General features: G+C 42.3%; 1 protein-coding gene across 4 annotated transcripts in view; it reads left to right on the top strand.

The window, feature by feature from the left end:
- The window catches only part of EWSR1 (EWS RNA binding protein 1), a 25907-nt gene extending 13467 nt beyond the window's left edge, over window positions 1-12440 (top strand). For 2 of the 4 annotated variants that reach the window (XM_006213542.4, XM_072953315.1), the window contains 11 exons: window positions 750-961; window positions 1912-2092; window positions 4876-4910; window positions 5445-5477; window positions 5799-5917; window positions 9104-9233; window positions 10093-10218; window positions 10660-10822; window positions 11241-11338; window positions 11803-12055; window positions 12229-12440. In XM_006213542.4, coding sequence (XP_006213604.1) covers window positions 750-961; window positions 1912-2092; window positions 4876-4910; window positions 5445-5477; window positions 5799-5917; window positions 9104-9233; window positions 10093-10218; window positions 10660-10822; window positions 11241-11338; window positions 11803-12055; window positions 12229-12268 — 1390 coding nt within the window. In that variant the 3' untranslated portion in view covers window positions 12269-12440. Of the gene's footprint in view, window positions 1-749; window positions 962-1911; window positions 2093-4872; window positions 4911-5444; window positions 5478-5798; window positions 5918-9103; window positions 9234-10092; window positions 10219-10659; window positions 10823-11240; window positions 11339-11802; window positions 12056-12228 lie in introns of all 4 variants that reach the window. The other 2 variants (XM_006213541.4, XM_072953314.1) reach the window with 1 other exon arrangement.

Here is a 12440-nt window from a genome sequence, read left to right as displayed (position 1 = left end):
TGTACAGCCCTCCCACAGGGCCCGCCCACACTGCTATGCCGAGAGCACTAACCTGGCGCATTGAATAGGTACCCTTGGTATGGAGAGAGGCTTTTGGATCCTTACAGCTCTGGTGAAGGAGGTAGTGATAGAGGCTTAGTTTAATTGTACTTAAAATTGTAAACTGTATTGTCTTTTTGTTTTTCATTATCATGGTTTATCCAGAGTTTAGTACCAGTTCTTTGAAGCTTTATATCTGTATAAGAATGTACCTTTGGTTAGTTTCCCTGCTGTGTGGATGACATATGTAAAGATGAGTATCAATCTAATACAAATCTTTCATACAGTACCTTGATTCTGACTTCCCTTGTCTGTCTTTTCTCTATTAATGCTCAGACTTAATGGCTGATGAGCCATGTCTGAAAGTTTGAAACTATGTATACACCAAAGAAATTTGAAACCTAGACTTCTATCCTTAAGAGGCAAATGATCACACAGACACATGCTGAGTGGCCTTGTATTTCCAGAAAAATGGTCATCACTCAAGGGAATTATTGAAGACAACCTTATAATATCCCTTCCCTCTCATTCAGAGCTTTATTCTCAAAACAAAGATATTTGCTTAATTTTACATTCAATGATACGTTGATAGGTAGAAAGTAATTACATTTTGAAGGGTTTCTATGTCACATGCTATGAACGTCTCATATTACAGGACTTGAAGAAATAAGCCACTCCTTCCTAATAAGCTCTTTTTTTTTTTCTTTCAGCTATTCCTCTACACAGCCGACTAGTTATGATCAGAGCAGTTACTCCCAGCAGAACACCTATGGGCAGCCGAGCAGCTATGGACAGCAGAGTAGCTATGGTCAACAAAGCAGCTATGGGCAGCAGCCGCCCACTAGTTACCCCCCCCAGACTGGATCCTACAGCCAGGCACCAAGTCAATATAGCCAACAGAGCAGCAGCTACGGGCAGCAGAGTGAGTTGCTAAGAGAGAAAACCAAATAAGAATGATGATGTTTGGAGTTTTTGAAATGGGGAAATGCTCTTTACTGTTGCATACTTTTGAACTCCAGGATGCATCTGAGGGTCTAATATCCTGGCTTTTCTCCAACTTAGTCATTATTAGTATGCCTTACAAGAAAAGAGTTTGTAAATAACCAGAGAAATGTTTTAGACTGCCAGCCCTGCTCTCTTTGGGGAGGTCACGTGCAGTAGGTGAAGCCAGCATTCCTTGCGGCCTGCCCACCCCAACTCATTGAGAGAGAGAGAGAGCAAGTAGTTACTGAAGAATACTGCAATTTTGATAGTCATGTAAATGCTGTGGGGTTTTGGGGTTGTTTTGGGGGGTTTTTTTTGGTTGATTTTTTTTTGGTTTTTGTTTACATTCATAAAGCCAAAAAAAGAAAACCTCATAGAATATTTAGTGTTACTTATGTGGAGCAGTAACCAAAAACTCAAAGCTGACTTCACAATATAATCCCTCCCTGAATTGTTGTTGTCTTTTAATTAAATTCCAACCATTGGTATGTCTCTTTACGACAGTGAGACGAATAGTGCTACTTGATGGAGACCACCTCCTAGCAACACCCAAGAAACCTCAGCTCTTTTTGTTTCTTGAGTGTGGTTTAAAGAAGCAGCTTTTGGAAACATCTTAGGATACAGAACCCTGTAAATTATTGGCCAGAGTCCCTTTTTTTGTTTGGGAGTGATTTATTCTGACTATATGAGGTTACTTCGGCCTCGATGAACCAACAGTTCTTGTTGAACTTTAAGAAGCCTACTGATTAGGGGTGCTTAATCAGGTGTAAAGAAGATGGTGCCTTGATTAGTGCCTTGCAGTTGAGAGTTCTGTGATTCCAGGAGGAAGTACAACAGGCAGTGGTGTAAATGCTGATCCATGGCTTACAGATGTGACTCTTTCCTCAGGTTCATTCCGACAGGACCACCCCAGTAGCATGGGTGTTTATGGGCAGGAGTCTGGAGGATTTTCCGGACCAGGAGAGAACCGGAGCATGAGTGGCCCTGATAACCGGGGCAGGGGAAGAGGGGGATTTGATCGTGGAGGCATGAGCAGAGGTGGGCGGGGAGGAGGACGCGGTGGAATGGGGTAAGAGCAAACCTTTTCTCCTTTTATCTAATTTTGTTTCATCCATAGGATTTTCAATGGAAAGAAGGGACTGAAAGATATAAGAAATTTATTTCTGCATTTCCATGGATAATCTGATGAGCCCAAGCCATCTTCCAAAACATGGAAATGTCATCTGGGTGGCATATATATATATATATATATATGTAGTGGCAGTTTGGTTTTTTCCCTGCCAATCTACTTGGTTGGGTTGGGGAGAACAAAGAATGGTTTTGAAACTAGAGCTTTCAGTTCCCTTCATGGTTTCCAGAGGTCAGAAGCCTCTGTGGGTAATAGACTTGGGATGGAACACACACAACCCTTCTAACAAACCTAGGTTTTTAACTAATTGCCTCTGAATGATTGTCTTGAAATACCTGGTATATATACTGCAGAAAAGGAATGCAGCTGTTTTCCACAATGTTTGTCCCCAACTTCTGTTTGTACTTGGAACTGTTGAACATAATGATGAAGATCTTGGTCCCATAACCCTTTAACTATGACCTGAGGTGCACCTGGTACACAGAAAAATCCAATAGCTTTTTACACAGTAATGTATATAATTATAGGATCCCTCTCCCCATTGGAGATTTTGAGAAGTCTAAATCGGTTTGACCATTTTGATTGATGGCACAATCTGGTTTAGAAAACTGTTTAGATCAGTAACAAAACCCTGCTACCTGTGCCTGCCCTTCCCCTCCCTCCTCCCACCCTCTTCCCTCCCCAGTGGCTATACTTTGATGAAGGTGAGGTATAATATTGGTTAACATAATCCAGGAGGCTCAGTTCTGTGTGTGTTCTGTCCCTGTATAATCTAATAAAGTTATGCAGAATGTTAATACAAATATAAATTGGACTTGGTGCCACTGTTGGTTCAAGGGAAAACTGAATAGAATTTCTTTTTTTTAGAAATGTACTTCAAAATTAAATTAAAAAGTTGATCTTTAATTTTTATATTAGCAAATCTGTTTACTATTGAATACTGGTTTAAAGTATTGTTTTTCATATTCTGCATAACTTAAAAAGTCTTCGGTGAAATCTTTATTGGAAGAAAGTTATTTTACAATGTGTAAAAATTTATGAATAATTTGGTATAAAGTAAAATTAATCTTCTGATTTGGAGAATGTCATTCCATTATAAAGGTTTCACTTTGTGGGTGTTTTAAATAGATGTAGACACTTGAAATTACTATCATCACGTCTCCAATCACCTAGAATTCTTAGTATTTTTCTATTGCAAAACCAATTTCAAGTTTATTTATTTTAATTCTCCAGAAGTAATAATTCTACTAATTTTGCTAGTCTTTGCTAGCAGAGGGGTTCCCTCTTTCTGGATGAGAAGTTTCTCCTGAAGCCATAGGAAAAAATCATGGCTTTCCCCATAGGTTTTTCAACAGACTGTGAAACAGTCGGTTGGATCCTTTGGGGACAGGACAAGGGCCTTCCCCTCTCCCCTCTTTTTTATTGTGGTGTGGTGATGGTTTTCAGTGTCTTCTGCAGGTAAGGCACTCAATGTTGTTAACATGCCCTTTTTCATTGCCTCAGTATTTTGATATTTTCATTGGCTGTTAAACGTGGAAACTTTTTAACATGCTTTGTCGCATTTATATGCTACAGGTTACAAAGTGAGAGCCTTGTATACACTTCAATACTTAAAAAGTACCCGTACTCAGTACTCAGCCGGCAGCATAATGAAAAGTGGGACTAGACACGGTGTCCATATGGAGAGGAAAAATATACATAGAATATTTTTAACAAAATGTATTCATTGTATAAATGGAATCCTTCTGTAACTTTGGTAACTGCATACTTGTTGTTTGGTAATGAACCAGAGGAGGTATAATACTCTAGAATTGTGTAACATTAAAGTGTAAACTTTTGTGTTTAAAGAGAGAGAACATTTTATGGTGTGTACTTTTAAAAAGGAAACAAAGCTGCATGCAACAGCTTGAAATTGTATATTCAGGTATTAAAGGTGCAATACTGGTTAGAAAAAGCTCAAGGCCTCCCACTGAGGAGCTGCCTTTACTTAATTTTAAAGGAAAAAACCCAAAAAAGTCCCAATTGCTGTTTCTCCCCCCATTAAAATACATAAGGCAGTGATTTTATACTGCCACCTCATTGTTCTCAACTTATAACGTCTATAAAGTTGCACCCCCAGTCCGTGGAGCCTTGGTATTTGTTGTAAATTCTCCTTTCACAGCGATTGTTAAACTCATTAGTGCCCTGAAATGTATGGCTTTATGCTGAAGATCGGCTGGATGCGTCCTCTGGTGTGTGCTGTAGGCCTTTACTGTGGTGTCTCCTGCTTTATTATACTGTTACTTGTTAGGAAGCCCAGGGCCTCACTTGGCTCTCCCATGGGAGAGGTTGAGGGTGCACCTTTATGAACATGAAAGGTTCATCACAGCAGTTGCCCCAGCTTGCTGTTCCTCCACACCAACTCTCCCTGTGTTTTAGCTGATGGGGCGGGTGTTTAGGATGTATTTTTTCCCCAGTTTGCCAAGTATTGCACTATTAATACCAGCCCCCGAAATGAAAGGAAGCAACCACACTGGTGTGTACAATCAGACAAACAAGGTTGTATATAAAGGAAATTTGAGCAAGCTGCCCTGAAGAAAGGCATAGTGACAAGATGAGAGAGATGCATTGTTTGGAGATGTGTTTAGCCAGTGCCCTTCTTCCCCACGAGCCCCCCCAAGGCTCAGAGCGGTACTGGCTTTTAAAGGGAAAGGCCTTCATTTCTTCGTTTATCCCCCCAGCAGCGCTGGAGAGCGAGGTGGCTTCAATAAGCCTGGTGGTAAGTTTTTGAGTATTACCATGGATAGTGTTTAAAAAAAAAATACAGTCAGTTTTTAGAAAACTATGATTTTTTATTAGTTTCATAAGCGGTTTAAAAATGATCTATACAAAAGAGACTAATGGGTACTGCCGGCATTGTCTTAGGGGTAATAAGGTTAACCTATGGTTACAAAACAAAGGGTAACTTGAAGTATTGAGCAACTGCTTTTGTAATATGGGGGAGAATACATTTTTAAATTTGGTTTATTTGGAGGAAAAAAGTTGACTTAAATTTAACACTAATTTGGCACATAAGCATTGAGAGTGTATTTGGTTAATGGTTTAAAAGCAAACCAGCAAAGAAAAAGCAAACCCTAGCAAATCTTTCACAAATGTTAAAGGGGCACTGCTCCATTTTAGCAGTGCGAGTCATTTTGAATTTAAGAAGCCCCATCAAATGGTGGTGTAGTAGATAGTTATGTGTGTTTGTAAGGTTTGTAGCTTGCAAGACGTGCACTAATAATATTTTATATGATCTTTTCCTGGTTGGCAGGACCCATGGACGAAGGACCAGATCTTGATTTAGGTAATTTTGAATTCCTGAATTTTATATTGTGCTTTATAAACAAATAGCACAGAAGTAAGTGCATATTGGAATTCAGCAGCCTGGTAGATTGATGTGATGTTTTTGCTGTCAGGGGCAGTCTGGGGCTTGTTTTATCATGAGTGACTACTCATATTAGTCTTAAACAAAAACAAAGTAAACCAAAAGTTCCATGGCATTCTTTTTAGTATGGTTGGTAGTTCTCTTAGCTTTGTGGTGAATACCAGTGGGCAGCAGTGACCAGTTGGTTAATAAGCCCCCATAGGTACATGGCAATAACTCCTGTGTACTCTTTTCTGAAAGGCCCACCTGTAGATCCAGATGAAGACTGTGACAACAGTGCAATTTATGTGCAAGGATTAAATGACAGTGTGACTCTAGATGACTTGGCAGACTTCTTTAAGCAGTGTGGAGTTGTGAAGGTAAGTAAAAGCATAACCATGTCATCTGGCAGATCTTCCAGCCACAGAGCATTTTAAAGAGACTTGAGAGTTTCTGAAGTTGCTTGACTTTTCCTCCTAGACTGTCCATATATGGTTTGCTTATTAAAATACACGCCCCCCCCCAAAAGCCATTTTTTAATAGGAAAAGAAATGCTAGATATGGTTTAAGCATACTTGATAACTTGGGGTCATTTTTATAATTATCAGTTAATTTGTAAGAACACTTACATGAATACTACTTTTTTGTAAAATATAGAATATAACATAGTTTTTAAAATAATGAACACTTGTGTTTCTGTATCCCAGCATAGGAGGTACAACTTTATGAGTACCTTTGAAGTATGTGGTATATTTCTCCCCTTCCTAGTTTTATCCTTTCTCCCCACTCCCATCTTGAATTTTATCATTCCCTTTCTTCACTTTATAGCTGTACCCTCAGTAATACTTTGTTTTACATCATTTTGGAGAACATTTATTAAATACTGTAAGGCAACATTATTCTGGAATTACACTGGGAACAAACAGATCCTTGGAGTTTATATATAGCGGGGAGCATACTGTAAAAAGGAATATTGTTGTGTGTGTTCAGTGATAGTAACTGTTAAGGAGGAAGAAGTTTGGGCATCCTGTGTTTCATTTAGAAGTATATCACAAGTTACTCATACATTTTCTTAGTACACAGTTGGACTGTTTCTAGCTTTTAAGTATAGAAGCCATGCTCTAGTGAACATTCTTGTACATGTCCTTGGTGCACTAGCTTCTCTAGTGTGTATACGGTTGATTCTTGTTCGTCTTGGCAGTTAAGTTCTGTAAAGTCACTACAAACATTGAATTAGTGACTGCTGAACCACTGCTCCTAGGGGAAGTATGTGCGCAGACATACGTCTCATGTAGACCATAATCATCAACTGTAGAAACAGCTCATCCTGACAGATCTTGTTCACTTTATCTTACAAAGACAACATAAGGGTCAGAAGTGTGACTTGCCTAAGTTGGTATTCAGATTCATCCAACTAGTCCCAGAGCCAGGACCTGTCAAGAACACTGCCCCGTCCCCCTAGTCGCATCCTCTGGTCATTTCTGGAGAGAGCTAGAATGAAAGGGGAGAGCATCACCTTGTTCCTCCTCAGCTGGGAACATGTGCGTCAGGCAGTTTCAGTTTTTCATGCTCGGTGCATGTCCGCAGATAACCACTAAAAGTGCCACAAGTGTTGTTTTTGGAGTTAGAAATAAATTTTGACCAGTAGGCAAATTTGCAGATGACTGAATCCATGAATAATGAGACCTGATTGTACCCAGGTGTAGAACTGCTCGTTCTTAAGGTGTGTACGCTTTTAACCTTGCAGAACAGCTGGTCCTGCCAGTACTTGGACAGTACTCCCACCACAGCCTCACCACTCCTGGGCATCCCCTGACTTTTTTTTTAAACTTTCACAAGTCTGGTAGAAGAATGTGGAAGTGTGTTTTAATTTGCTTTTCCCTGCTTGTTAATAATGATACTCTGATGGCATGCTGTCTTTGAAATGCCTGTTTGTGTCTTATACTCGCTTTTCGTTGGGAGGTTTGTCATTTGTTGATTTAAGTGTAATTCTCTGTACTGTCTGAATGCTGATCCTTGTTGTTGCAAATGCAAGTCTCCCAGTTTGAGGCTTTTTTATTCATTTTCTTTTGAATAATAGGAGTTCTTAATTTTAATGTAGTTGAACTCATCAGTCATTTCCTTACTAGTTTGTGTCTTTTTATCTATTTGCGAGACCGTTTTAGTCTGGCAACATCTTTTAAAAGATCACCTTTTCTCCAGTGGTATGTGATGCTATCACATAGAAAGTGCTATCCATACCTGGATCTATTTCTTGGCTGTCTGGTATACCTTTGGTTAATTTGTGTGATCCTGTGCTAATAGCACTGCCAATTAGTCTATGCTAAATCGTGATACCTAGTAAGGCAGAATCTTCTGTTTTATTCAGGAATGTTTTACTGTTTACTCCTTGCTCTTCTATATATATGTTTTAGAACCAGTTTATGAAGTTCCTTAAAAAAAAAACCCAAATGGATGTTTACTGAATCTATAAGAAATTGACATCTGTATAATACTAAGTAGTCTTCCCTCCCCCACCATTAACATCATATTTCTCCATTTATTAGATCTTTGGTAAAGACCATCTCCTTAAAAGTTCTGCAGATCTTTATTAGTTTTATTTTTAGATTTACTTTTCAGTTAGTGATCTGTTTTGAATAGCATTTTCTGATCCAGTATATAGAAATAGTTGATTTCGGTAATACTTAAATCATATAAGGACATTTTTCTCTCTACTTGTGATTTATATTATGCTATTTATTCAGTATGTGGGATTTTTTCCTAGTTAAAGTAATGTTTACTATCAAAATTTGGTAAAATGAAAGATTTAAAAAATACATATCCTATCATCCACATCACTGTTTTGCCGCATTTCCTTTCAGTTCATGTATCCTTTATGAAAACCAAGGTGTTAGGATGGGCCTGTGTATATAAGTAACTGTTACCTTTTTTTAGCCCTATGAATTAGATACTGTTAAGTATCACTAGATACATAAACAAATGTGGCTACTGAATTCAAGGCACTTGGATCTGGTGTTGAGCTGAAAAACTAGTCATCCGTTCTATCTCTGGAGGAAATACTGGCTGTGCTGAACTTGAAATAATCGAGAATCCTTCTAGCACACTACATTCTGTATGTTGTACTTAACGGTTTAAGGGTAGTTTTTACTTTGTGAGACATGTCTAATGTGATGGCATCAAAGCCTTTCTGCGTCCTGAGAGGTGGCTGCTCACTGGGTGCCTGTTAGTGTGTCACACGGGGTGTTGGGACAGGTGTAAGGACAGGAAAAGATGGCTGGGGAAGGAATGGGACCTGTACTGTTCACACAGTTGGGGACTTTGGGCCTGTTTGGGTCTTTATGATAAAACACATCTTAAGAGGAAAAAGTCATGTAAGTGCGTATTTGTCATAGCAATTTAGGAAATAAGTCACCCATAATTCCACTACTCAGATAAATTAACATCCTTCTGTGTGTCTGGAAAATTGCTGCTTTTGACAGTATCAAGGACTTTGCTGAATTCCACATGGATTTTTTCCTGAAAACTAGTATATTCTTGTCACAGCTTAACTGTTATTTTACGCCTAGATGAACAAGAGGACCGGACAACCCATGATCCACATCTACTTGGACAAGGAAACAGGAAAGCCCAAAGGTGATGCTACGGTGTCCTATGAAGACCCTCCCACCGCCAAGGCTGCCGTGGAGTGGTTTGATGGTAGGGACGCTGGGTCGACAAGGGCGGGCTCCTGGCCTTCTCAGCTCTGCCTCCCCTGGGGCACACGGGGGGGCGGGTCTGGTGGCAAGTGTTGCATGTGACAACTTGTAGGTAAAGAAAGGATCTTGCTCTAATGTATTAATTTTGGCTTTTAGAATGTCGTCCTCTGAAGTGGTTCTAGGGACCAGGGACAGATAGTTCTCCCCGTGTGGCCATAGGGCGTGGCAGGGAGGAGGAACGAGAGTCGTAGGAGCAAGAAGACCCTGTGTCTGCTCTGGATGCCTGTTGGGAAGCTGCTCACCTGGCTCCCCTCAGCCATATTAGGACCTCTTTGCTAACCCTGGATTAAGAGATCCCTTATTTTCAGTCATGGTTGTTCAGATCCACCTTGCTAAAGTTGTTAGTGCTTTCCTAAGCAATGATACCAGAAGGTGCAAAAACCCCACAGCCATCTGAGCCATATACATTTACATGTATCTACGTGCATGTAAGTGCAATTTATATGCATTTACATTAACATTGATCTTGGAATTTCACTTCACACAAAACCAACTTGAAACTGTCGGGTTCTGGCTCTCCTCCCCTCTTGGCCACCTTGTGCTCTGCTGTCCCTGCTTCTCACCCTGGTTTGTTCCTTTTTTTTTTTTTTTTTTTTTTGGTTCTTTTAATGAAAGGCTTTCTTGGCCTTGCCAGTAAGAATCCGAGGGAAGATCACGGGCGAGCACACTGATGGAGTGGGAACGATTGGGTCTGATAACTGGGCGGGCTTGGTGAAAGAGGAATTGTCTACTGCCTGATCCCTCAAGGGGACTAGGAATTGGAGGTCGAGAGTAATTAATGTTCTCTTACCTTGTTCCAGGGAAAGATTTTCAAGGGAGCAAACTTAAAGTTTCTCTTGCTCGTAAGAAGCCTCCAATGAACAGCATGCGAGGTGGAATGCCACCCCGCGAGGGCAGAGGGATGCCGCCGCCACCACTCCGGGGAGGTAATAACTGGACGCTTTCTCTGGGCTGCCTCTGTTGCTTTAAGAGGTCTTTTAGTACACTTACCTTTGAGAAAGTTGATTTCTGTTTCTAGTGAAGGCAAGCCCGTTAGAAATACTGAAAAGGTGTGTAGTAGACTATCAGTGCTGACAACAAAGTTGGGAGTGAAAGGAAGAGAACAAGAGGAGGGGTCAGGGAGGCGGGAGCCATGCTGCCTGGGAGTCAGCCCAGGGCCTGCTGTTTATTCATTCTGCTTTGATCACTCGGTCTGTATGATAAAGTCGTGGAGCTGATTGCAGTTAAGGACAGAGCCCTTGGGCCTGGGGGAGGAATGGGCCCAGTGATGGGGCAGCAATGGCTGTGATCTCTTCTGAGTCCCTTTGATTCATACATCCTGTAGCACATCTGGTGTTGTAAAGAGGTGATTTGTCCTTTTATTTCAGGTCCAGGGGGCCCAGGAGGTCCTGGGGGACCCATGGGTCGCATGGGAGGCCGTGGAGGAGACAGAGGAGGCTTCCCACCAAGAGGGCCCCGTGGTTCTCGAGGGAACCCATCTGGAGGAGGAAACGTCCAGCACCGAGCTGGAGACTGGCAGTGCCCCAATCCGTATGTACTTCTGGCAGATCGATAGCCTACTAATGAAGGTGCCTGCATCTCAGCCCGTTCCCTCCCTGGAGAGGCCTGCTGGATTCTTTTTGTCTGGAGGAGCATAATGATTGCTCTGTTACGGAGCAGGTGGCCTAATCAGACCTTCCCCAGCTGCTTCAGAGCCTTCAGGAGGTCACAGGTCCACACGTACATGGTGGTCCAGACATTTTACTGGAACAAATGCTGGTCCTGTGGTGTGTTGCTGCCAGAGGCTGTGGCTTGGAAGCCACCTTCTGTGGACAGAGCCCTTAGTGGTGTTTGACCCAGGTGCCGGTGGTGGTGGTGGTGGTGCGCAGGCTGTCTGCTCAGGTGGTGCCTGTGCTTATTCAACTTTCTTAGTTCAGTAAGTGATTTTTGTTGTGATGTAACTGTGCAGGGGGTGTGGAAACCAGAACTTCGCCTGGAGAACAGAGTGCAACCAGTGTAAGGCCCCAAAGCCTGAAGGCTTCCTTCCACCACCTTTCCCACCTCCGGGTAGGTACCCTCCTCTTCTTGGTATTAAGCCTCTTCCGTTAACTTGGTGGGCTTAGTAAGTGAATTGCAGGTGCCCGTGGCCAAGAACCAGGTTGGTAGTTTTAGCAAGGGCACCCCTGACTCGGTCTTTTTAAGTCACACTGTTTGACATGGGGGTTGGGGTGCTGACCCTCTCTCTGTGCAGTCAGAATAGTCAGCCCTCCCCTCTGTAACCGCCAATTGTGTAGTGCTGTAGTTCCTATTTAGTGAGAAAATATCAAAGTTTAAGTGGACTCGCATTTAAACCTGTGTTGTTTGAGAGCCAGCTGTAGTTCCATCATCAGTTCTAAATTGTGACCCAGGTGCTGGGGTGAGCCAAGGACCTGTTTCTGCTCTGAGAGAAGACACAGATCCTGGGGGGGCCTCTGCATCACCCATTTTATATTGGCGCTGATTGTCCTCTCCTGTTTTTCCCCTTACCTTAGGTGGTGACCGTGGCAGAGGTGGGCCTGGTGGCATGCGGGGAGGAAGAGGTGGCCTCATGGACCGTGGTGGTCCTGGTGGAATGTTCAGAGGTGGCCGTGGTGGAGACAGAGGTGGCTTCCGTGGTGGCCGGGGCATGGACCGCGGTGGCTTCGGTGGAGGAAGACGAGGTGGCCCTGGGGGACCCCCTGGACCTTTGATGGAACAAATGGGAGGAAGAAGAGGCGGGCGTGGAGGACCTGGAAAAATGGATAAGTACGTGGTGGTGAAAACCAGCTGTGGAGGTGGGATGTGGCCCCTTCCTATCTGTGAACGGGTCTGACCAGCTCTGGGAAGAGGAGGCAGGAGGCTGGGCTCGGGGCTGCCAGAGGGCTTCCTTCCCTCTCCCCAGGTTAACACCTTAACCCCTTCTCCTTTCTGCCCTGCAGAGGAGAGCACCGCCAGGAGCGCAGAGACCGGCCCTACTAGACGCAGACCCCACAGAGCTGCATTGATACCAGATTTATTTTTTAAACCAGAAAATGTTTTAAATTTATAATTCCATATTTATAATGTTGGCCACAACATTATGATTATTCCTTGTCTGTACTTTAGTATTTTTCACCATTTGTGAAGAAACATTAAAACAAGTTAAATGGTA

The sequence above is a fragment of the Vicugna pacos genome, chromosome 32 (genome assembly GCF_048564905.1).
Source record: "Vicugna pacos chromosome 32, VicPac4, whole genome shotgun sequence".
NCBI classification, from domain to species: domain Eukaryota; kingdom Metazoa; phylum Chordata; class Mammalia; order Artiodactyla; family Camelidae; genus Vicugna; species Vicugna pacos.
This window is presented reverse-complemented; position numbering and strand designations above follow the sequence as displayed.